This window comes from Papio anubis, chromosome 7 (assembly GCF_008728515.1).
Source record: "Papio anubis isolate 15944 chromosome 7, Panubis1.0, whole genome shotgun sequence".
Taxonomy (NCBI): Eukaryota; Metazoa; Chordata; class Mammalia; order Primates; family Cercopithecidae; genus Papio; species Papio anubis.
Window position 1 is genome coordinate 142,379,721 of NC_044982.1, and position 25,426 is coordinate 142,405,146.

General features: G+C 40.7%; 2 protein-coding genes and 1 long non-coding RNA gene across 9 annotated transcripts in view; 2 read left to right on the forward strand and 1 right to left on the reverse strand.

The window, feature by feature from the left end:
- Nucleotides 1-3,541, forward strand: part of PATL2 (PAT1 homolog 2) — a 45,752-nt gene extending 42,211 nt beyond the window's left edge. For all 4 annotated transcript variants that reach the window (XM_031668763.1, XM_031668765.1, XM_021940522.2 and 1 more), the window contains 5 exons: nt 136-295; nt 792-932; nt 2,067-2,164; nt 2,728-2,877; nt 3,298-3,541. In XM_031668763.1, the coding sequence (XP_031524623.1) occupies nt 136-295; nt 792-932; nt 2,067-2,164; nt 2,728-2,877; nt 3,298-3,316 (568 nt within the window). In that variant the 3' untranslated portion in view covers nt 3,317-3,541. The remainder of the gene's footprint in view (nt 1-135; nt 296-791; nt 933-2,066; nt 2,165-2,727; nt 2,878-3,297) is intronic.
- A 1,168-nt stretch (nt 3,542-4,709) lies between these two features.
- LOC110743679 lies at nt 4,710-5,593 on the reverse strand. The gene is made up of 2 exons (XR_002523045.1): nt 5,477-5,593; nt 4,710-5,226 (listed from the first exon to the last, which is right to left on the reverse strand). It is a non-coding gene; the product is annotated as an uncharacterized LOC110743679 (long non-coding RNA).
- Nucleotides 5,220-25,426, forward strand: part of SPG11 (SPG11 vesicle trafficking associated, spatacsin) — a 102,892-nt gene continuing 82,685 nt past the window's right edge. For 3 of the 4 annotated variants that reach the window (XR_002523044.2, XM_021940518.2, XM_031668766.1), the window contains exons 1-7: nt 5,220-5,857; nt 8,557-8,741; nt 10,175-10,399; nt 12,205-12,406; nt 17,219-17,356; nt 17,547-17,995; nt 20,156-20,301. Coding sequence is in view for 2 of the 4 variants with exons in the window: in XM_021940518.2 (XP_021796210.2) it covers nt 5,466-5,857; nt 8,557-8,741; nt 10,175-10,399; nt 12,205-12,406; nt 17,219-17,356; nt 17,547-17,995; nt 20,156-20,301 (1,737 nt within the window). In the remaining 2 variants the exon portion in view is untranslated. Of the gene's footprint in view, nt 5,858-8,556; nt 8,742-10,174; nt 10,400-12,204; nt 12,407-17,218; nt 17,357-17,546; nt 17,996-20,155; nt 20,302-25,426 lie in introns of those variants that run through there. The other variant, XM_021940519.2, reaches the window with a different exon arrangement.

Here is a 25,426-nt window from a genome sequence, read left to right on the forward strand (position 1 = left end):
TGTGGGAGGGTTCCACCTCAGCCCAGGTAGGGAAGGAGCAGCAAAGACACTGGTCTTGCTTCTGCCTCTGCTTTCTGGCATGTATCCCTCTCCTCGATGCAGAGTTCTGAAAATGTTCCCCTCTCTCCCTTGTAGGGAGGCAGCAGATGGCTTCCTGCAGGTGCTCTCTGTGAGGAAGGGGAAGGCCCTGGTGGCCCGGCTGCTCCCCTTCCTGGCCCAGGATCAGGCTATTACCATTCTTTTGGCTATCACCCACCATCTGCCCCTCCTGGTCCGGAGGGATGTGGCTGATCAGGTACTGTGGCATTGAGTGGAGAAGAGGATGGTCTCCTGAATAGGTTAGGGGTCATATCTCCCCTCCAGTCCCCACATGCCCCAGAGATGCCAGAGAAGGTGCTGGGCGCAGTGAGGGATGCTGGCCTTGCCACCCTCGGGCAAGAAAGTTACAGAACTATTACAGGAACAGTGGATCATCTTTAGGTACAACAAACAAAAAGCAACAGGTGTATGGTCGCACAGGTGTCAGTGTGCTGAGGAGGTCTGAGTAAAAGATTAGGACGCCCTGATAAATGTTGAGCCCCTATCTACTTTTCTTAGAGAAGGCATCCTAGGACGAGTAGGTACTGAAGGTGTCAGTGTTGGGGATGGAGAGTCATAGTGGTGACAAGCCCGGTAAGTAACCTCACCAAGATGTGCCAAAGACAGTCAGCGATGGAAGGGCCTGTGGAGGCAAGGTAAGGGGAGGGGAAGTTGTAGTGGGATTCAGGAGGTGCTTACTGATCTTCTTGCAGGCCCTACAAATGTTATTCAAACCTCTGGGCAAATGTATCAGTCACTTGACCCTCCATGAACTCCTCCAAGGACTTCAGGGATTAATGCTGTTGCCACCTGGCTCCTCAGAGCGGCCAGTCACTGTGGTGCTTCAGAATCAGGTAACATGTCTAGGAGGCTTTTTTCCATAGATGGCTTTCAGGTTGGTATCACTGATAAGGGATAAGTTGGGAGACAGTCTCATCTCTCCACAAATCTTATCCTCTGCAGTGCCTCTCAATTTCTAGTAAGCACAGGATCACCTGGCCAGCTTATTAAACCCAGCTCCTTGGTCCCACTCAGTCATTCAGTGGGTCTGGGGTGGGGCCCATGTGCTGGCTCTGTTTTTCTAATAAGCTCCCTGATTGCTGCTGATATGAGCCTCCAGAGCAGGTCTCCAAACTCTTGTGTACCTCTGTCAGTAAAAAACATTCTAAACCACACTACCCATGTGTTTATAAACCAAATGTAACACTAGTAATAATAGGTACATAATAAATATTTTTCATTTATTTTTTAGATAGTCTCACTCTGTCACCCAGGCTGCAGTGCAGTGGCACGATCTTGGCTCGCTGCAACCTCTATCTCCTGGGTTCAAGTGCTTCTCCTGCCTCAGCCTCCCAAGTAGCTGGGATTACAAGTGTGTGCCACCACACCCAGCTAAGTTTTGTATTTTTAGTAGAGACATGGTTTCACCATGTTGGCCAGGCTGGTCTTGAATGCCTAACTTTAAGTGATCCACCTGCCTCGGCCTTCCAAAGTGCTGGAATTACGGGCATGAGCCACTGCACCCGGCCAATAGGTATATAATAAATATAAGATAGAAAATTTTAAAGAAAAGACTCTAGATGTGAAAATTTTGATACTGTCTTTTAATATCCCAGTGGATTATCTCATGTATGCCACACTGAAGGTCTTTGCTTAAAGAAGTGCCTCTTAAAGTGGAGTCCACAGACTACCTGCCTCAGATTCCTGGAGGCATTCCTAACCTCCTACTCCTAGGAGTCAAGCCTAGAAATATACATTTAATCAGCTCTCCAAGAGTGTCTTGTGCAAAAGTTCAGAGCAGTGATTCCTATGGAAAGGTTAGAGAGTTCTTTGGCTCACCAGTGTAAAACCTGACAGCCCTTGTGCATATCTTGGGCTCCATCTCTAAATGTTAACCTGTCCTTTAGTTGGGAAGATAAGAGTCAGGAAAGCACCAAATGCTGAGAGTGAACTCATTTTGCGCTGGAATATATGTATGTCCCTTGCAGTTTGGAATATCTTTGCTCTATGCCCTACTGAGTCATGGGGAGCAGCTGGTATCGCTGGATTCTTCCCTAGAGGAACCCAACAGTGACCATACAGCTTGGTAAGATCATAAAGGCCTTGTAAATACTATCTCAGTACCCCTGGGATGTGCAGACTGAGCCAGATGAAGTATTTCCTGAGGCATTTCAAGTACTGAGGAGGAGGCTGGATAGAGAAAGAAGTAGCAGTGTTGTAGCTGTTCTGCTTTTTTTTTTTAATAGTGCCCTAGAGTTTTGGTTTCTTCTAGGAGGCAGTATAACATGGTACCTAAGGGGACAAGCTTTAGAGTTTAAAAAGACCTAGGTTTGAATTCTGACTGTATCACTCACTAGCAATATAACTTTAGGGCAAGTTCTTTCACTTCTCACTTCTCTTAGTTTGTTTCTTTATCTACAAACTAGGGATGATGGTATTAACCCCTCATAGTTCTTAAGATTAAATAGGAAGGGAAATATGTAAAGCACTAAGCATTGCTTGGCATGTAGCAAACATGCAAATGTTACCTCTGAATTGCTACCTGGGGGTGGGGGACAACGGTAGTAGCAATGGAAAGATAATAACCTTGGCCCTGAGTCTGTTTCTTAAGCAAATTTATTTGCTTATATTTATATTTATGCTCTCTAGGACAGACATGGTGGTTCTGATTGCCTGGGAAATAGCCCAAATGCCTACAGCCTCTCTGGCAGAACCCCTCGCTTTCCCCAGCAACCTACTTCCCCTGTTCTGTCACCACGTGGACAAACAATTGGTTCAGCAGCTGGAGGCCAGGATGGAGTAAGTCATCACAGAAACAAGGTCAAAGTACCTTGTTCAAGCCCAATCTATGTTCTGTTACTTGCTTCACTACTTCCTTCTTTTAAATTATGAGCATGAAGGAACATGTGCTTTTAGAAGTGGTTCTACACACTGACATTTACTGTGTAATCAGTCTTGACCAAGTCTTCAGCCAACCTTTCATTCTAGGCGCTTTGGTCATTTATAGTGCTAAGCTATTTGAAGGCAAGAATTAGTTTAAGAACCTGAATTATTCATTCATTCAAGAAATACTTGAGGGACAACTATTCCAGGATATAGGCATGAATAACATGGTCATCTCTGTCCTCAGAATTACTGCTAGAGTCAGATACTAGTCAAATCATATAAATGCTTGCAAAGTAGAATTGTGCTTGCAGTTAACACCTGTTCTCTTTATAGGTTTGCCTGGATCTACTGATCTGTTTGTTCTGGAATACATATATGTGGGAAGTTGAATCATCAGACACTAGCTGTATAGACTGTATTTACAGGGATCCAGAGAGTCTGAAGACATTTCTTAAGCCGTTATATATTGGAGAACCCTTCCCCAAACATTTTCATATCCTTTCTTCAAAAATCTAAATGATGTGCCTAAAAATAAGACATGGCATAATAAGGTATAATTAAAGAGATAATAGAATGATGTGTTGGAACTTGCTTGTAAGTTAAAACCCGTAATGAAGGTTATCTTATGTGTGAGTGCTCCAGGAATGTCCTTTTGCTTTTCTTTACGATAGGGTGTTACTCTGTCACCCATGTGGAAGTGCAGTGGCACCATCATGGCTCACTGCCTCCAGGCTCAAGTGATCCTCCCACCTCAGTCTTCTGAGTAGCTTGGATTACAAGCATGTGACACCACACCCAGTTAGTATTTAAAAAAAATTTTTTTTTGGCCAGGCGCAGTGGCTCATGACTGTAGTCCCAGCACTCCGGGAGGCCAAGGCGGGCGGATCACCTGAGGGTCGGGAGTTTGAGACCAGCCTGACCAATGTGAAGAAACTGCGTCTCTACTAAAAATACAAAATTAGCCAGGCATGGTGGCACATGCCTGTAATCCCAGCTACTTGGAGGCTGAGGCAGGAGAATCGTTTGAACCCGGGAGGCAAAGGTTGGAGGTTGCAGTGAGCCAAGACTGCGCCACTGTACTCCAGCCTGGCCAACAAGAGCAAAACTGTCTCTAAAAAAATTTTTAATTTTTTTTGTAGAGACAAGGGTCTCCCTATGTTGGCAAGGGTGGGCTCCAGTGATCCTCCCAACTTGGCCTCCCAAAGTGCTGGGATTTACAGGCATGAGAAGAATGTCCTGATTATAAGGGACAAGGCCTTGTAGCTAACACAAGTGTAACCTTTGAAATTGCTTTAACGTTGCCATTTTTTATAGAGAGAAAACTGCCCCAGCTAAGCTTAGAAGGTTGACTATATCTCCCTTGTGATATAAAATGTTTAGTTTCAGCCGGGCACGGTGGCTCACATCTGTAATCTTAGCACTTTGGGAGGTTGGGATGGGTAATTCACCTGAGGTCAGGAATTCGAAACCAGCCTGGTCAACATGGTGAAACCCCGTCTCTACTAAAATACAAAAATTTAGCTGGGTGTGGTGTGTGCCTGTAATCCCAGCTACTGGGGAGGCTGAGGAAGGAGAATTGCTTGAGCCCGGGAGGCAGAAGTTGCAGTGAGTTGAAATCCCGCCACTGCACTCCAGTCTGGGTGACACAGCAAGACTCCATCTCAAAAAAAAAAAAAAAGTTTGCTTTTATTTTGACAAATAAGGTCATGCATTGATCAACAAATGCTGCAGTACCTTTCATGAAATGGGCACTGTTTTAGGTACTAGCAAGGACAGTGGTGAGCAACAAAGTCCTTGCTCTTTTGAAGTTTATATTCTGATTGGACAGGAACTGGCAGAAAATATCAAGTAGTGATAAATACTATGATTAAAAACAAAACAAGGTGAGAGACTGCAGTAACAGGGACTTTAGGTTGAATGGCTTAGGAAGGCCTGTCAATAGAGGTTACATTTATGCGGAAATGTTCTGAATGTGGCAAATGTGTTAAGAAGGTACAGCTACAGCTGTCTTTTAGGAGACTTTACCAAAATGCCTATTCAACTCCTCTTCTCACCTCAAACCCGTTGCTCCTTCCTCTTGATCTTGGATCATACTTCTCTGAGAAAACAGACAGGAGCTCTACCATCTCCACCCCTTACTTACCCCATCTCTCTGTTACAATGGATATTATTTGACTTCAACTTTCGGGTCAACACCCTCACTATGGATCCACACTGTAAGACTTGATCCATGCTACCAAGGAAATGGCACCACCCCAGAGCCTGTAAGCAAACAGCACAATAAGAAAAGCGAAGAAAAGAGGCAGGAACTGGGTTCCAGGGGAGCTGGGGCAGCTGGACCAACAAGGCAAAGGGTAATGCACAGAGCGAGAACGGCTGCAACGGCCTGCTAGGCTAGGTTAGGCCTTCAAGCATGCCAGGGTAGTTAAGCAGAGTGCGACTGGGGCCAGAGCAGTTGTGGCTTTGCTATAGAGGCTGGTACTGCCCCCCACAGGAAAGGAATGGAACCGACCGGAGACAGCCGAGAGGTCTCCGCGGGAGTCACGAGGCCGAGCGTGAGCCGCTCCGTACACCGCGCATGCCCACGACGCAATCAGGTTCCGGCGAAAGTGCCCGGAAGTAACGGCCGGGCCAAGATGGCTGCAGAGGAGGGAGCCGGCAGTGCTGCTTCCGCCGGCGGTAGCCGGGGCGCCGCGGCCATGGGGCGGGTTCTACCGATGCTGTTGGTGCCGGTCCCCGCCGAGGCGATGGGGCAGCTGGGCTCCCGGGCGCAGCTGCACACACAGCAGGAGGCTCTGGGGAGCCTGACGGCTGCGGGCAGCCTCCAGGTGCTTTCTTTGGCGCCTGGCAGCCGGGGCCGGGGTCGCTGCTGCCTGGAGGGCCCCTTCTGGCAGTAAGTGCTGAGGGAGAGCTGGGCCGTTGGGGGAGTCCAGAGGGCTCACGCCGTGGCCTCCCTGCAATCATAGAGGTGGCGGGAGAAGGGTGACAGCCGCAGGAAACGGCCCAGAGACGAGCCTGGTTTCCTCTCAGAACCTTTCCCCCGACCTGAAGCGCTTGCCTCGTTGCATTCCGGCAGGCCGGCTCCCCTGTTCCGGGTGGGCGGAGACGGCGTCCAGGTCCTCTGCCACCTGCGGCGAACCCGGAACAGTCTCAGCTGAGGCGCTGATTCTTTATCAACACAGGTTGATTAACTGTCATAGGGTCGAGTCCCATACCCATTTCGTCTTTCAGTTAAAGATGCCAGCTGAGGATCATCTCTAATTTGAATCGTCCTGATACTTTTTTCATGTCCTTGAAATAGCGTTTTTCTTCACATGTAGTCCTCTTCTTCAAGGACAGAGTCCAGTTTGTCCCTTCACTTATTCAACAAATATTGTGTGCCTGCTGTTACATAGGAGCAGTGCCTAAAAAGTTAAGACACTTCTTTCTTGCGAGGCGTGCATGTTTGGGGAAGACAAACATGTGATTACAATAATGCGTTACTTTGTACTTCTGTAACCTTGGTTCAGTACTTAAGAGTTTACATCATAAAGTTTGGGAATGCCCTGTTAGTGTTTTGAGTGGGCTGCCTTTTTTTTTTTTTTTTTTTTTAAGATAAGGTCGCTGTCGCCCAGGCTGAAGTGTAGTGGCTCAGTCACGGCTCACGGCAGCCAGCTTTGACTTCTTGGGCTCAGCCTCCCCTGTAGCTACGATTACAGGTGTGCACCACCAGGCCTGGCTAATTTTTCTATTTTTTTGTAGAGATGAGTCTCACTATGCTACCTAGGCTAGTCTCAAACTCCCGGGCTCAAATGATCCCACATCTCCCTGCCAAAGTGTTGGGATTACAGGCGTGAGCCACTGAGCCCAACCTGTCCTTTAATAATTATTAATAGTAAGTATTTTCACAACTCTCTCTTTGAGACGGGTAGCTGAAAGCTGTCTTATTCATCTTGGAATCTCCATCTCCTCTAACAGCTCCTGACATTTAGAGATTCGTTTGATAAATCGGTGAATGCTTAACTCTTCTGGGTTTGTCTTCTCTATCCTTGATGTCTAGTTGCTAGAAGAGGAATCTGCATTTAGTTTATAAACTGTTATAAACTAAGTTATTTATAAACTAGTTTAGGGGAAGTTAGTTTATTTAGCAGTATCAAGTACCAATGAATGTGGCTCTGTAAAGAGAGGAATGGGACAGAAAGAAAAGCAGAAATCTTTAGGTGTTTGAGAACCCAACAGAGAAGGTAAGACATACCCAGATGAAATAAAGGGGGCATTCTTATGCTAGTTCATGAAATTAGAGGGGAGGAGGACCAAGAAAGGACTTTTTAATTTTTTTATTTGAATTGAATTTTAATTCAGTTAAAATACTTCATAGGGTAAAAATAAGGGCATGTTTTTAGTATTTAGAGTTTACTTCCTACTTTTTCAAAGTACATAGACCTTTTTTATATTGTTGAAATTACATCATATATCTTGTTTATTGCCTTGAAAATTTCCTGTCTTTCCATGTGGCAATATTGTCCCTATGCTAATGATGTACTCGACCTTTTAAGTATATCTTAGTTTAACTTTTGTTTATTTTGACATTTAGGTTTTCTACATTTATCAATATAAAGTCAGAAACGTGTCTTTTTTTATCTAATAAGGACATAATACTGTAATAGTATAAAACTACTGTAGTATTATAAAATACATAGTTTTATTACTAATTGAATTAAATCATGTATGTACCACAGTAGTTTTATATACTACTCCAGAAGTATAAAACTTGCTACTTCTGTAGAAAAAGCAAGTTTCTTAAAAGATGAAATTTTATCAGCATGGTATAGCCTCACCTCTTTCCATTGTGTTATTTTCAGATTTGGGGCTTTTATTTGTAATATGTAATTTAATTTTAATATTTAATTTGAAGCTGAAACACCATCAGTCTTGCCAGTGTTGTTATTTTGACATTACAGTTTAAGAATTCCATAACTGTACTGTTTAGTAATGGTAGTCATTAGCTACATGTGGCTGTTAAAGTAAAAAATTTGGTTCCTCAGTTGCCCCACATTTCAAGTGTTCAGTAGCTGCATGTGGCTATTGACTACTGTATTGGGCAATGCTAATATAAAACTTTTCCATCACAGAACGTTCTATTAGGCAAAGTTTTTCAAGATTTTGGAATCGTCAGTCTATAAATACAAATAATCACCTTCTTTTTAAAAGTCAAAACATTTAAGTTATCAAAAGCCTGTTTTATTGTAAATACCACCTCATATGAATAATATACATATTTTATTGTTGATACCTACCCTTGATCATGACAGTTTGTTTAAACATATTAGTTGGGATTAAAGATGAAAGAATAAAAGGAGCTATCATTTCTTGCTCTGAGCCCCACATTTTTGTTTTTTACCACCCACTCCTGTAGTTTTGTGTTGGTGTAAAAGGGAAGCAGGAAGAGGAGGGAGGTCCTAGAGCAGTTTATGTTCTCTTAAATTGAAGTGTAGAATGAATGCTACCTGGTCAACGAAACTGTTCTCTACTTATTCAGCCCTTCTACCCCCACCATTGTGAGTAAATATTATTGCGCATATAGAATACAATAAATCTAAACTTTTTTCTTAGCTTTATATGGGAGGATTCTCGTAACAGCAGCACACCAACTGACAAGCCCAAACTGCTCGCTCTTGGTGAAAATTATGAACTGCTTATCTATGAATTTAATTTGAAAGATGGAAGATGTGATGCAACCATTTTGTATAGCTATAGTGGGGAGACATTGCAAAAGCTCATTGAAGATCAAGATATCAGTAAGTATCTACGGGTGGTCTTTCAGCGTATTTAAATTTGTGACATTATCATGTAGTTATACACTTCAGGAAAAGTTCTCATAGATGTGAAATCAGGTCTATACTGTCCGATATAGTAGTCACTAGGCAGATGGGGCTATTGAGTACTTGAAATGTGGTTAATATGAATTAAGATGTACTTTGTGTCATATGCATATTAGATTTTGAAGACTTAATACTAAAAAGTAAAGTATCTCAATTTTTGTATTTAATTACATTTCAAAATATGAAATACTTTGGATATAAGCTAATGTATATTATTAAAATTAATTTCACCTGTTTCTTGTGGATACCAGAAAATTTTATTTATTTTTATTTTATTTTATTTTTTTGAGACAGAGTCTCACTCTGTCACCCAGTCTGGAGTGCAGTGGTGTCATCTTAGCTCACTGCAACCTTCGCTTCCCCAGTTCAAGCGATTCTCGTGCCTCATCCTCCCGAGTAGCTCGAACTACAGGTGCCCGCCACCACGCCTGGCTAATTTTTATATTTTTAGTAGAGGCAGGGTTTCGCCATGTTGGCCAGGCTGGTCTCAAACTCCTGACCTCAAGTGATCCGCCCACCTGGGCCTCCCAAAGTGCTGGGATTACAGGTGTGAGCCACCCCTGCTAGAAAATTTTAAGGCATGTATGTGGCTTACATTATATTTCTATTTGACAGTGCTGATCTACACTGCTTATAGAGCTGTTGACTGCAGGGAGCAGAAATCAAAGCACTCAGGCCTCTTTTTAAAGCAGTAACATACTCTTCACCCTTGATTATAAGGTTTCTTCTTTTTTTCTTTTTTTTTTTAAAAAAAGGCCGGGTACAGTGGCTTATGCCTGTAATCCCAGCACTTTGGGAGGCCAAGGCGGGCGGATCATGAGGTCAGGAGATCAAGACCATCCTGGCTAACACAGTGAAACCCCATCTCTACTAAAAATATAAAAAATTAGCCGGGTGTGGTGGTGGGCGCCTGTAGTCCCAGCTACTCGGGAGGCTGAGGCAATAGAATGGTGTGAACCCGAGAGACGGAGCTTGCAGTGAGCCGAGATCACGCCACTGCACTCCAGCCTGGGTGACAGAGTGAGACTCCATCTCAAAAAAAACAACAACAAAAAAATGTGATTGTTCTTATGGGGTCCCATGGACAAGTTGATTTTTTTGAATATTCCTTCGAGTGTGCTATCAGAGTAGCATAAACGGAACCAGAGACATTGCAGGCCATCTTTATTCATCCTCTTACCCACTTCCCAGTGACTACTTCCTTAGGTGGGTGTGAACCATAACTGCGTAGAGTTAGACTAAGTCTAGTTCCTTTTTTGTTTTACTTTTTTGTTAGGTTTATAAAATCAAATGTACCAGTTGTAAAATTGTGACCAATGAGATTGAAATAATATCCTTTTGTTTTGTAGGTATTTCCTTACTGTCTTTGAGAATCCTGTCATTTCACAATAACACATCATTGTTGTTCATCAACAAATGTATCATCCTACATATTATATTTCCTGAAAGAGATGCTGCAATTAGAGTACTCAACTGTTTCACACTACCTTTGCCTGCACAGGCAGTGGACATGATTATTGACACACAGCTCTGCAGAGGAATTCTTTTTGTTTTGAGTAGTTTAGGCTGGATCTGTATCCTTGGTGGTAGAAGTGTTGATTGACATGTAGAGGAGACGAATACCTAGAAAGATGAGCCTTTTTAGGCTTTAGTTTTGGGGGCTGGGATATAGGGAGCATGGTTAATTTTTCAGTAAAACTTTTCATGGAAAAAGATCCTCATAAACTTAAAATACTAAATTGTAATCTACTTTATATTCTATTTGAATATATAGTATATATACTATATATTATATTTTCCAGTATGTACATTTTTAGTAGTCTTAATCATATGAATTTGCGTTCTTTTAAAATTGTATATTCTCTTCTTTACCTATTTATTCAAAATGTATTTCTTGAATATCTACTGTGTGCTTAATGTGGCCAGACGTGGTGGCTCACGCCTGTAATCCCAGCACTTTGGGAGGCTGAGGTGGGTGGATAACAAGATCAGGAGTTTGAGACCAGCCTGGCCAATATGGTGAAACCCCATCTCTGCTAAAAATACAAAAAAATTAGCCAGGCATGGTGGTGCATACCTGTAATCCCAGCTACTCAGGAGGCTGAGGCAGGAGAATTGCTTGAACCTGGGAGGCGGAGGTTGTAGTGAGCCCAGATGGTACCACTACACTCCAACCTGGGCAACAGAGCGAGATGGTCTTAAAAAAAAAAACAGTGCTTATGTTGTGATACATATCTTTTCATGTGTAAATATAATCTACCTCTTGTCTCTAATGATGTTTCCATCGTATTAATGAATATTTGCTTAGCCATCGTTAATTTGATCTTGGAAAATATGGGTTCATTGTCTCCAGCAGATATATTGGTCATCAGCAAAATTATTCTGAAGATTTGACAAATTACCCTTTATGATTTTGGAACTTTAGTTTCTGAATTGAAAGAAGATTTTTTATATTTTGTAATAGGTATATAATTTTTGCAAAAATGTCATAAGTACTAGATTAACAATTTTTGTTGCTGGGTTACGGAACTGCACTGTCCAAAACAGTAGGCATTAAGCATATGTGGCTTTGAGCATATTAAATTGGCTAGCGTAACTTGGGAATTGAATTCTTAATTTTGTGTAATTAAATTTTTTTTCTTCTCCTGAGACAGGGTCTCACTCTCACCCAGGCTGGAGTGCAGTGGCGTAATCTTGGCTCACTGCAACCTCTGCCTCCTGGGCTCAAGCGATTCTCATGCCTTAGCCTCCCAAGTAGCTGGGACTATAGGCATGGGCCGCCATGACCAGCTAATTTTTATTACTTTAGATTTAAAAGCTGATACTCAGTTCAGTCATTGGAGAAGTTTTAAGGATGTTTGTTACAACTTTAGTTGTTCCAACTTTCAACCTTAAATTTTATGAAGTCTCAATACAGATCAGATATTTCTGATGAAAATTTAGTATCCAAATTAAGATGTGCTGTAAGTGTAAAATACCAGACTCTGAACATTTATACAAAAGAAAGAACATAAAATGCCTCAGTTTTTATACGGACTGCATGTTGATAATACTTTAGATAGACAGTATTGGGTTGCATAAAATATATTAGGTTTACCTCATCTCTTAGCCAGTGCTGTTAGAAAATAGTAGTGCCTCTGGGCGTGGCCCACAGTAGATGTTCAGCAGGTATTGTTGAAGAACTTGGTATCAGGTTCTTTATTGTACCACCAACTTCATAGTCATCTGATTGTTATAATGGGGACTTGCCTCAGTTTTCAGACTTCTTGTTACACCTACAAAATTGGAGTGATAAAGTCTATAGCTTTATCCCAACCTGTGCTTTAAATGGTTAGTCATACTTATAAAACTGGCATTTTCTTTTAACTCTAACTCAAAGACATTTTTGATGTTGTGGATGGTACGTATGTAGCTCATGTGGATTTAGCACTTCACGAAGAAGATATGTGTAATGAGCAGCAACAGGAGCCAGCCAAGATTTCTTCATTTACTTCACTGAAAGTGTCTCAAGACCTCGATGTTGTAGTGATTGTCAGTTCATCCAACTCTGCAATTGCTCTTAACTTAAATTTGTATTTCAGGTATGTAGATGATGGCAGTTTCTAATATGAGGTAAATAATTGACTGATAAGAGGTTAAAAATATCCTTGTTAGTTTGTTTTTTTTTTTTAAACTAGTGTTTCTTTTTCTATTCAGTTATATCATGTTCTAGCTAATACATTGTAAAGTAGTTATGGAATAATATATATAAATGACCACTGGCCACCTTTGTATTTTTGCATATTCATCAAAGTTTTGATTTTGACTTATGTGTTATCATATATGGGTTATGTCATGTAAATCAAAATTACACAATTTTAAACCACAGTTTAGCACTTAATTGTATAGACATATTATTTCCCTAATTTTCTCATGTTTCCCATAGTTTATAAGCTCCTTGAGAACCCAAATTCATGATTTGTTCTTTAAATTCATCGTCAATGACTTTTTCTTCCAGTTTACCTTAGCTTTCCACCTCCACAGCCATACCCAAGGCTTTGTCAGTATTTGAAGTCGGCCCACCCCCAAGTCACTACTTTTTACATCTCAGTCTCTGACCACAACTTCCCAAACTTTCCAGCTTGCTTAGTCAAGTACTCCCACTTCACCTATCCTCTGACCTCACTGGAATTTCCAATTCATTGACCTTCTACTCTTCACCCCCTCCTATCTTCACTTCCCTGTCTTTCCAGCGTAGATTCTGTGATTCATCATACCAGTTACTTTCTTGCATGTACTCTGAACTCTTGCTCCTGCCCTGTGATAGCACTTGGTCTGGCACAATTTCAACCCTGATTGAAATCTTTTTTTCTGCCTTCACAGTGTCTACAGTCAGGCAGCTGAGTACTTGTAGAAAACAACAAAAGAAAATTGGTACCACTCTAGGTTCACACTTAGTATCTTTAATTGGTCTTAATGTTGCTTGGAAATTTTACAGTGATTTTTCATGAGCCCATTCTTTACAACCGTATTTTTAAACCTTCTCTATTTTCCTCAAACCTCCATAATCTCTTTATTCCCAACTTTTCTTGGATGACCTTGCCTCCTATGAAGGCCTATCCCTCTGTGTATGCTTTAGATCCTATTCCTTCCATCCTTCTTAGGGGCCTTTCTCCATTTCTTCTTTTTTATATAGTTGTCATCTTTATCCACAGTTACACTTTCTCCTGGTCAATTGTGGTTCAGAAATATTACATACGCTAAGATATTTTAAGAAAGACTACATTCACATAACTTTTATTACAGTGTATTTTTGTAATTGTCCTATTGTTAGTTATTACTCACTGTGCCTAATTTATAAATTAAACTTTATTATAGGTATGTATGCATAGGAAAAAACAGTACAGTTGACCCTTGAACAACTCGGGGATGCCAACCCCCTGCACAATCAAGATGCCACATGTGACTTTTGACTCCCCCAAAACTTAGCTACTAATAGCCTACTGTTGACCAGAAACCTTACTGATAACATCAACAGTTGGTTAACACATATTTTGTATGTTATATGTATTATACTGTATTGTTACAATAAAGTGATCTACAGAAAAGAAAATCTTAAGAGAAAATACATGTACAATACTGTACTGCATTGATACTCTACATAATCTGTTTACAAGATGAGTAGTCTGTCTGAAAAGGCAAGCAACCACATCAGCATACCTCAACCCATGGTACATGTCAGGCAATTCATGTTTTTTTTACAATGTCATGACTTTTCTCTACTTGGGAGCACTTCCAGCATTACATTTCATATGGGTCCCATGGTGTTATTCAAGGTTATGGTATGGTACGAAACATGATGAAAATACATGAGAACCACAAGAAATCACTTTTTAAAAATTATGTTACTATTTTAGAGACAGGATCTTGCTATGTTGCCCAGGCTGGACTCATATTCCTGGGCCCAAGCAGTCCTCCAGCTCAGCCTCCCGAGTAGCTGGAACTATACGTTCACCCACCGTGCCAGCTAGAGAGATCACTTTTTACTGTGATACATAATTTGCTGGAGAGAAGAACTGCTCACACAGAGATTATTAGTATCACATGGCATTTTAAGCAGATATTTACAACACTAGGGCTCACTGCAATGGCAACAGGAAGTGGCTATGAGATTATTACAGCAGTATAGTATATACTACAGCTAATTATATATAGTTATTTAATACTGCATCTTGATATTTGTTTACATTTTCTTTGGCTTTGAATGGTATCATGTACAGTCTGTAAGTGTGTATGTAGGTTCTGATAAATGTTAACTTTTTTTTTTCTTTTTTGAGATGGAGTTTCGCTCTCGTTTTCCAGGATGGAGGGCAATGGTGTGATCTCAGCTCACTGCAACCTCCACCTCCTGGGTTCAAGCGATTCTCCTGTCTCAGTCTCCTGAGTAGCTGGGATTACAGGCGCCCACCACCACACCCGGTAATTTTTGGTATTTTTAGTAGAAACGGGGTTTCACCACATTGGCCAGGCTGGTCTCGAACTCATGACCTCAGGTGATCCGACCACCTTGGCCTCCCAAAATGCTGGAATTACAGGCATGAGCACCCAACCAGTCTTAACTTTTTATGCCAAGTTTGTGGTTTTGGTTTTTTTAAAATTTTGAGACGGAGTCTTGCTCTATTGCCCAGGCTGGACTGCAGTGGTACAATCTCGGCTCACTGCAACCTCCACCTCCTGAGGTCAAGTGATTCTCCTGTCTCAGCCTCCCAAGTAGCCGGGAGTACAGGCGTGTGCCACCAAGCCCAGCTAATTTTTGTGTTTTCAGTAGAAACGGGGTTTTGCCATGTTAGCCAGGCTGGTCTTGAACTCCTGACCTCAAGTGATCCACCTGCCTCAGCCTCCCAAGGTGCTGGGATTATAGGCATGAGCCACTGTGCCCGGCCAATTTGTGCATAATTTATGGTAGAAAATGATAGAGTAGGATCTATGTAACTTTTATGCATTCATGACATACCTGGCTTAATCTTGATTTTAAAAAATATCTCTAGGCTAAACTGAGCATGGTAGTACATGCCTATGGTCTCAGCTACTCTGGAGGCTGAGGCAGGAGGATTGCTTGAGTCCAGGAGATCAAGGCTACAGTGAGCTGTCATTGCACCACTGTACTCCAGCCTGGGCAACAGAGCAAGAACCTGTCTGAAAAAAAATATATTTCTAGGCTACATGGTTCATTTGTGAGTTTAAACAAATTGTTGCAAATCTCTAAAAATTTTTCCAATATATTTTTGGGAAAAAAACATCATATAAGTGGACCCATGGAGTTCAAACCTGTGATATTCAAGGGTCAACTGTATGTATAGGGTTTGGTACTATCTGCAGTTTCAGGTACCTACTGTGTGTCTTGAATGTATCCGCTGTGGATAAGAGGGGACTGCTGTGTCTCCAACTTCTTTTTGGTATTAGATCCACATCCAGTTAATCATCAGATCCTAGCCATTCTGTCTTCTAAATGTTTTTGTTTGTCCACTTTTCTCAACTCTTCCGTCGTCACTCTAATCTATGCCACCATCATCTCTTAATTGAACTACTTTAATAGTTTCCTACTTGATCTCCTCATGCCTATTCTTACCCCCTGAAATCCATCCACAATAGAGTAGCTAGAGTGATGTTGTTAAAATGCATATTTTATCAGAGGTGTAGCCAGGCATTAACATCTGGGGCAGGGGTATCTACCTTTTATTTTGTTGATGGGGGAACTATTTTCTCATTCATCTTCTCATTTTCACCCTACCTTCTCTAACTTTTTTTCATCATCATCCTGGGACAGTGTCATATGGTTGTGCCAACAAATTACCTTCAGGTTGTTTAAAGGATTAATATTTAATAATGCAAGTGCTCGAGGAGATAAAATCCTTCCCCTTGTTCCCTTAGCTACTCTTCTGCCTCTGTTCATATTGCTTTTCTGCTTAAAAGCCTTCTTCAGGTCCCTTTTCCCCCTCAGATAAAAGTTTAAAATTCTTAATAGCCTTTGGGGCCCTGAACCATCTTTCTAGCCTCATCCCATTCCATCTTCTCATTTTTCCTATACGTTAGCCACCCTAACCTTCTTTGTTTCTCAAATGTAACAGCCCCCCCTTTTCCACATATACTCTCCCACCTATAGCCACACACATACTTTGCCTTCTAGTTTTTATACATTCCTCTGGTCTAAGCCTAAATCTTACTTTGTGGTGGCAGTATAATGAGTGATTTTAAAATCTGCACTAGAGGCCGAGGCAGGCGGATCACTTGAGGTCAGGAGTTTGAGACCAGCTTGGCCAATATATGGTAAAACCCCATCTCTACTAAAAATACAAAAATAAGCCAGGTGTGGTGTCATGCACCTGTAGTCCCAGCTACTCAGGAGGCTAAGACAGGAGAATTGCTTGAACCTGGGAGGCAGAGGTTGCAGTGAACTGAGATTGTGCCACTGCACTCCAGCCTGGGTGACAGAGTGAGACTCTGTCTCAAAAAAAAACAAAAAAAACTAGACTTGATGGTCATATTAGTCTGTTTCAAAGTGTTTCTGAACCTTAGTTTCCAAATCTATAAGATGAGGTTATATTTACCTCACAGGGTTGTTGAGAGGCTTAAATAAGAGTTTGTGTGAAGTGTTTAGCGTAACATCTGAAATATAGTAGACAGTAAGTGTTCTTATTGCTTTATCAAGCTAACTGCCCTTAATAGAATAAAATTCTTACAGTTGACTTTATTACTGCGGCATAAGCAAGGGAGATAAGGAGTTCCTTTCTGGGGAATTTGTTGTCCATACTATTCCTTCTCTGTAGTCTCTTATTTTTAACAGGAGCAATAGTAACACAAATTTGGGTTTGATCATCATTTTTTCATATGGCTATCATTATTTTTAAATGTAGGCAACACCCAGGACACCTACTGTGTGAAAGAACACTAGAAGACCTTCCTATTCAAGGACCTAAGGGGATAGATGAAGATGATCCTGTTAACTCTGCCTACAACATGAAACTGACCAAGTTTTCTTTCCAAATTGATAGGTACAGAAATTTCCTTTTCATTTAGTTTATTGTTCCTATTTTTTATCATGCTGACACTGTACCCTTTCATTAAAGGTCTTTATTTGGTAGATACTTTTTTTTCTTAAGAACGTCTTTGCCCTGGTTTAGTGTTTCACATAGTGCCTTTTACTGTGACAGGTGTTAAGTTATATTTTACCTTGTTTTCCAGGTCTTGGAAAGCCCAGCTATCATCATTGAATGAAACAATAAAGAACTCCAAACTGGAGGTTTCCTGTTGTGCTCCGTGGTTCCAGGATATTTTGCATTCAGAGTCACCTGAATCTGGTAACCACAGTACAAGTGTGCAGAGCTGGGCTTTCATTCCACAGGACATAATACATGGGCAATATAATTTTCTACGGAAAGATCATGCCAAGACCAGTGATCCAGGAAGATCATGGAAGATAATGCACATCGGTGAACAAGAGGAACCCATAGATCTTAAATGTGTGTCTGTGACAGGATTCACTGCACTGTTTACTTGGGAAGTGGAAAGGATGGGCTATACCATTACCCTCTGGGATTTGGAGAACCAGGGCATGCAGTGTTTTTCCCTTGGCAGAAAGTGTATTCCTGTAGACAGTAGTGGAGAGCAGCAACTGTGCTTTGTTTTGACAGGTGAGACTGTCTTGTATCAGACTGAAATTCACCATTGCTGAGATGTATGCTTTCCTACTGTATTTTGCTTCTGCCTCAGTGCCTGCCTCACCTTTAAGTGGTATTGTAATTGTTTATAGAGGAAGGTTCTTGTTATTCTTGGTAATAGTGTCTCATATGTTTGGCTTTTAATTAACGTCATTTCTGCCCAGCTAAATGCTAAGATACTAAGTCAGAGAAAGTTTGAGAGAAATGAAGTTTATTATTGTTATTTTTTTAACTCAAAGAGTCTTCGTTTGACTTGACAAGCAGAGGTTGTAAGCTAGCTGTTCATGGGCCATGTATGAACTGCATATTTATTTTGCTTGGCTTGCACTGTCTAGGCTTTTAAAAAAGATTATAAACATTCATAATTAGAGGGTTTCACACAAATTCTAATTTCCAGCTGTTACTGTAAATTATAAGATCTGGCAACACTGGGCCTGCATTCCTGCATAGTTAACTTACGGGTTGGAGCTGTGTTTCAATCATTCTCTTAGATGGGCCATTTTATTTCTCTCTCTTTTTTTTAAATTTTTTTTTTTTAGACAGAGTCTCACTCTCGCCCAGGCTGGAGTGCAGTGGTGCGATCTTGGCTCACTGCAACCTCCACCTCCCTCCAGAGTAGCTGGGACTACAGGCACGCACCACCACGCCCAGCTAATTTTTGTATTTTTAGTAGAGATGAGGTCTCGCAGTGCTGACCAGACTGGTCTCAAATGCCTGACCTCAAACAGTCCACCTGCCTCAGCCTCCCAAAGTGCTGGGATTATAGGTGTGAGCCACCATGCCTGGCTGTACTTTCATTTTTTAATAGAGGTGAGGTCTCACTACCTTGCCCAGGTTGGTCTCAAACTCCTGAGCTCAAGTGATCCTCCCAGCTTTGCCTCCCAAAGTGCTAGGATTACAGGCGTGAGCCACTATGCCTGGCATGAGCCATTTTATTTCTGATTAGGTTTTTCTTTCACTTCTCTCACTACCTGCTAGGCCCCTGTAGGCATGGGACATTTTGATATTTCAGATATGTATTCATTCACTGCAGAATCTGTCTTCTACAAAGGTATTGAATGTTGTAATTGGAATTAACCATGTGTTTCTTCTATACTCAAATTTTGGTAGTCTTGTATTTCTATGTGTCAGGAATAATCTGTGAATTATTTTATAATGATAAACCAGAAATCTGACATCTCTAAGTGATTAAAGGTTCCATGATTGGTTATGCAAGATAATATAAAGTAGAAATGTGGGATTTAGTGCTTTTTTTTTTTTTTTTTCCTGATATGGAGTCTCCCTGACTGGAGTGCAATGGTGTGATCTCGGCTCACTGCCCTCCACCTCCCAGGTTCAAGCGATTCTCCTGCCTCAGCCTCCAGTAGCTGGGATTACAGGTGCCTGCCACCACACCCAGCTAAATTTTTGTTTATTTTTGGTAGAGATGGGGTTTCATCATGTTGACCAGGCTGGTCCCAAACTCCTGACCTCAGGTGATCTGCCCACCTTGGCCTCCCAAAGTGCTGATATTACAGGCAGGAGCCACTGTGCCCAGCCAATTTGTGCTATTTCATAAAATGCATTGCTCTTAAAAGAATTTGCCTTGTGGTCAGTGTTTTAAAGATAAATTTTCTTGGTGGGTGCAGTGGCTCATGCCTGTAATCAAAGCACTTTGGGACGCCAAGGTGGGAGGATCACTTGAAGCCAGGAGTTTGAGACCAGCCTGGGAAACAAAGTGAAACCCTATTGCTACAAAATAATTTAAAAATTTTTTTAAATTAGCAAAACAATTTTTAAAAAATTAGCTGGGTGTGATGGCACGAAGCTGTAATTCCGGCTACTCCAGAGGCTGAGGTGGGAGGATTGCTTGAGGCCAGGAGTCTGAGGCTGCAGTGAGCTATGATCACACCACTGCCCTCCAGCCTGGGCAATGGAGGGAGACTCTCTCCAAAAAGGAAAAACCCAAAAAACTCTTCTTTAAAAATGTTGAAAAATCATGATGAGTTAATTAAGGTCATTTTAGTACGTGATATCCAGTAAATATATTTGTAATTATAGTACTGAAGTATTGGGTAATTAAAAATTAATTCCTAAATCATAATCCTAAGATCTAATCTAATTTATTAAAGCTAACTTTTATTTTTCCTATAGAGAAAGGACTCTCTCTGATTTTGTTTGGTTTGACACAAGAAGAGTTTTTAAACAGACTCATGATCCATGGAAGTGCCAGCACTGTGGACATTCTTTGTCATCTCAATGGCTGGGGGAGGTGCTCCATTCCCATACATGCACTAGAGGTAACAGAATCAAATGCCCGTAGAACATTACTTAATTATTTTGTGTTATATGCTTTTATTCGATTTAGGATTTGAGAGAATTCATTTAATTTAGCAACAAAAAGAACTATGGCCTTTGCATATCTATTTAAACAGTTCTGGCTGTTTCAGTACCCTAACTCAACTTTTTGGCTTTATACGATACAAGATTATAGTAGATGGTAAGAAAAAGGTACAGGATATGGAGGCAACATTAAGTTAATGAGACTAAATGAAGTGGAAATAAGTTATGGAAAGCTTGAACAGTAATGATCTTTTATTCCTACCTTATGCTTCCTACTTTTTTTTTTTTTTTTTTGACACAGGGTCTCACTCTGTTGCCCAGGCTGGAGTGCAGTAGTACAATCTAGACTCATTGCAACCTCCGCCTCCTGGTTCAAGTGATTCTCCCACCTCAGCCTCCCCAGTAGCTAGGACTGCAGGCACACATCACCATGCCCAGCTAATTTTTGTATTTTTTGGTAGAGGCAGGGTTTTGCCTTGTTGGCCATGGCTGGTCTCGAACTCCTAATTTCAAGTGATTCGCTCGCTGTGTCCCAGAGTGCTGGAATAAGAGAAGTGAGCCACTGCACGCGGCCTGCTTCCTACTATTCTAATCCAACTTCAGAAGAGACATAACCTGAATTTATGTAGCATTTTATAATTCACAAACACTCTTTTACATGCAATATCTAATTTTGTCCCAAAATAACCACATGAGACAGATTGGGTAGTTTATATTATTTTTATTTTGCAGATGAAGAAACTTAGGCTCTCAGTGATTGAGTGGGTGACCCAGAGCCATATTAATAAAGACAGGAGCTAGAATCAAGGGCAGGGTACCTTTTGCTATACCACACAGTCCCTGAAGTTAATAATGTTATGTGCCAATTTCTTTAAATGACAGCTTTATTGAGATATAATCACATACCCATAAAATTCACCCTTTTCAAGTGTACAACTCAATGGCCTTTGGTATATTCAGAGTTGTGCAGCCATCATCACTAATTCAGAACATTTTCATCACCTCAAAAAGAAACTCCATAACCATTAGTGGCCACTCCCTATTTCCTGTTGTCTCCACGTCTTAAACACCAATCTACTTTCTGACTAGATTTTTCTATTCTGGACATTTCATGTAAATGGAATTATAAAATATGTGACCTTTGTGACTGGCATGTTTGACCTAGCATGTTTTCAAAGTTCATGTTGTAGCATGCGTCACTACAACTTCATTCATTTTTATGGATGAATATTCCATTTTATCAATATATACTGCTTTTTGTTTATCCATTCATCAGCTGATGGACATTTGGGTTGTCTCCACTTTCTGGCCATTATGAATAATCCTGCTATGGACATTTGTGTACAAGCTTTTGTGTTGACATATGTCTTCATTTCTCTTGGGTATATACCTAGCTGTGGAATTACTGGGTCATTTATTATTTTTGGGGAATCCCCAAACTCTTTTCCACAGTTAATGCACCATTTTACATTCCCATCAGCAATATATGAGGGTTCTGCTAGCTGCACATCTTAGCTAACACTTGTTGTCTGTTTTTTATTCTAGCCATCCTAGTCAGTGTGAACTCAAAATGAAATGGCATCTCATTGTGGTTTTCATTTGTTTTTTAATAATGACTAAACATGTTGAACATGTTTTCATATGCTTATTGGCTATTTGTGTGTCTTCTTTGGAGAAATGTCTATTGAATTACTTTGCCCCTTTTTAGAATTAGGTTGTCTTTTTATTGAGTTCTGAGAGTTCTTTATATATTCTGGATGCTAGACCCTATGACATACATGATTTACAAATACTTTCTCCCATTCTTTGAGTTGTTATTTCGCCTTCTTTTTAAATTATTTTTAACTTTTATTTTAGGTTCGGGGTACATTTGCAGGTTTGTCACATAGGTAAATTGCATATCATGGAGGTTTGGTGTACAGGTTATTTCATCACTCAGGTAATAAGCATAGTACCTGATAGGTAGTTTTCAATCCTCACCTTCCTCCTACCCTCCACCCTCAAGTAAGCCCCAGTGTATGTTGTTCACTTCTTTTTGTTCGTGTGTACTATGTTTAGCTCCCACTTATAAGTGAGAACACCCAGTATCTGATTTTCTGTTCCTGCATTAATTCACTTAGGATAATGGCCTCTAGCTCCATCCATGTTGCTGCAAAGGACATGACCTCGTTCTTTTTTATGACTGCATAGTATTCCGTGGTGTATATGTATCACAAATTCTTTATCCAATTGATATGGTTTGACTCTGTGTCCCCAGCCAAATCTCGTCTTGAATTGTAATCCCTATGTGTCAAGGGAGGGAGGTGATTGGATCATGGGAGCAGTTTCCCCCATGCTGTTCTCGTGATAGTGAGTTCTCAAGAGATCTGATAGTTTAAAAGCGGCAGTTTTCCCCTGTGCTGTCTCTCCTGCCACCATGTAAGACATGCCTTGCTTCCCCTTCACGTTCCACTATGATTATAAGTTTCCTGAGGCCTCCTGGCCATGCAGAACTGTGAGTCAATTAAACCTCTCTTCTCAGGTAGTATATTTACAGCTGTGTGAGAACAGACTAATATACCAGTGTGCCAACCTAAATGCCAATCATGGGCATTTAGGTTGATTCCATGTCTTTGCCATTGTCAATAGTGCTGTGAGGAATATATTTGTGCATGTATCTTTATGGTAGAATGATTTATATTCCTTTGGTTATATACCCAATAATGGGATTGCTGGGTTGAATGATAGTTCTGCTTTAACTGTCTTCTTTGAGAAATCGCCAAACTGCTTTCCACAATGGCTGAGCTAATTTACATTCCCACCAGCAGTGTGTAAGCTTTCCCTTTTCTCTGCAACCTCACTAGCACCTGTTATTTTTTGGCTTTTTAGTAATAGCCATTCTGACTGGTGTGAGATGGTATCTCATTGTGGTTTTGATTTGCATTTCTCTAATGATAAGTGATACTGAGCATTTTTTCATATGCCTGTTGGTCATGTGTATGTCTTCTTTTGAAAAGTGTGTGTTCATGTCCTTTGCCTACTTTTTAATGTGGTTATTTTTTGCTTGTTAATTTAAGTTCCTTATAGATCTGGATATTAGGCCTTTTTGTCAGATGCATGGTTTGCAAATATTTGGTCTTATTCTCTAGGTGGTCTGTTTACTCTATTGATAATTTATTTTGCTCTGCAGAAGCTCTTTAGTTTAATTAGGTCCCATTTGTCAATTTTTGGTTTTTGTTGCAATTGCTTTTGGCATCTTTGTCATGAAATCTTTGCCAGAGCCTATGTCCAGAATGGTATTTTCTAGGTTATCTTCCAGGGTTTTTAAAGTTTTAGGTTTTACTTTTAAGTATTTAATCAAACTTGAGTTGATTTTTGTATATGGTATAAGAAAGGGGTTCAGTTTCAATCATGTGCATATGGCTAACCATTTATCCCAGCACATTAATTGAATAGGGAGTTTGGGCATTTTAACAATATTGATTCTTCCTATCCATGAGCATGGGATGTTTTTCCATTTGTTTGTGTCATCTCTAATTTCTTTCAGCATTGTTCTGTAATTCTCATTGTAGAGACTTTTCATCTAACTGTATTTCTAGGTATTTTATTCTTTCTGTGACTTTTGTGAATGGGATTGCATTCTTTATTAGGCTCCCAACTTGGACATTGTTGGTGTATAGAAATGCTGCTGATTTTTTTTACATTGATTTTGTATCCTGAAATTTTGCTAAAGTTGTTTATCAGATCTAGGAGCTTTTGAACAGAGACTATGGGGGTGTTCTAGGTATAGAATCATGTCAGCTGCAAACAGAGATAGTTTTACTTCCTCTCTTCCTATTTGGATGCCTTATATTTCTTTCTCTTGCCTGATCTGGTAGGACATCTAGTACTATGTTGAATAGGAGTGGTGAGAGTAGACATTTTTGTCTTGTTGTGGTTCTCATGGGGAATGCTTCCAGCTTTTGCCCATTCAGTATGATGTTGGCTAAGGGTTTTTCATAAATGGCTTTTGATATTTTGAGATATGTTTCTTCAATGCCTAGTCTGTTGAGGGTTTTTAACATGAAGGGATGTTGAAGGGAGGATTACTTGAGGAGCAAGCAATGGTTTTTGTTTTTACTTCTGTTTATGTGATGAATCACATTTATTGATTGCATATGTTGAAGCAGTCTTGCATACCAGGGATAAAGCCTACTTGATTCTGTTGGATTAGCTTTTTGATGTATTGCTGGATTCAGTTTGCTAGTATTTTGTGGAGAATTTTTATATCTATATTCATTAAGGATATTGGCCTGGTTTTCTCTTTTTGTTATGTCTCTGTTTTGGTATTAGAATGATGCTGGCCTCATAGAATGAGTTGGGGAGGAGTTCCTCCTCAGTTTTTTGGGCTTTTCACCTTCTAGATGGTGTCCTTTGAAACACAAAAGTGTTTTATTCTTATGAAATCAATGTATCTTTTTTGGGGGGAAGAGGGGGTCATTTTTGCTTTTGGTGTTGAATCTAAGAAACCATTGCCTAATCTGAGATGGTGCAGATTTACTCTTAAAAGGGTTTTATAGTTTTAGCTCTTACAGTTAGGTTTCTTATGCACTTTAAGTTCAATTTCTTATATGGTATGAAGGAGGAGTCCACCTTCATTCTTTTGCATTCTTTTTTTTTTTTTTTTGAGACGGAGTCTCGCTCTATCGCCCAGGCTGGAGTACAGTGGCGCGATCTTGGCTCACTGCAAGCTCCGCTTCCTGGGTTCAAGCGATTCTTTTGCCTCAGCCTCCCAAGTAGCTGGGACTACAGGTGCCCGCCACCACGCCCGGCTAATTTTTGTTTTTTTAGTAGACACAGAGTTTCACCATGTTGGCCAGGCTGGTCTTGATCTCCTGACCTCAAGTGATCTGCTCGCCTCTGCCTCCCAAAGTGCTGGGATTACAGGCGTGAACCACCGCGCCTGGCCTCTTTTGCATTCTTTTGTGGCTCTTCAGTTGTCCCTGCACCATTCGTTGAAAAATTTATTTTTATATACTCTAAAATATCATTGTAAGAAAAATAATTAAGTCTTCTGTAACTCTACCATCCGGAAGTAATCATGTTTGCTATTTGGGTGTTATT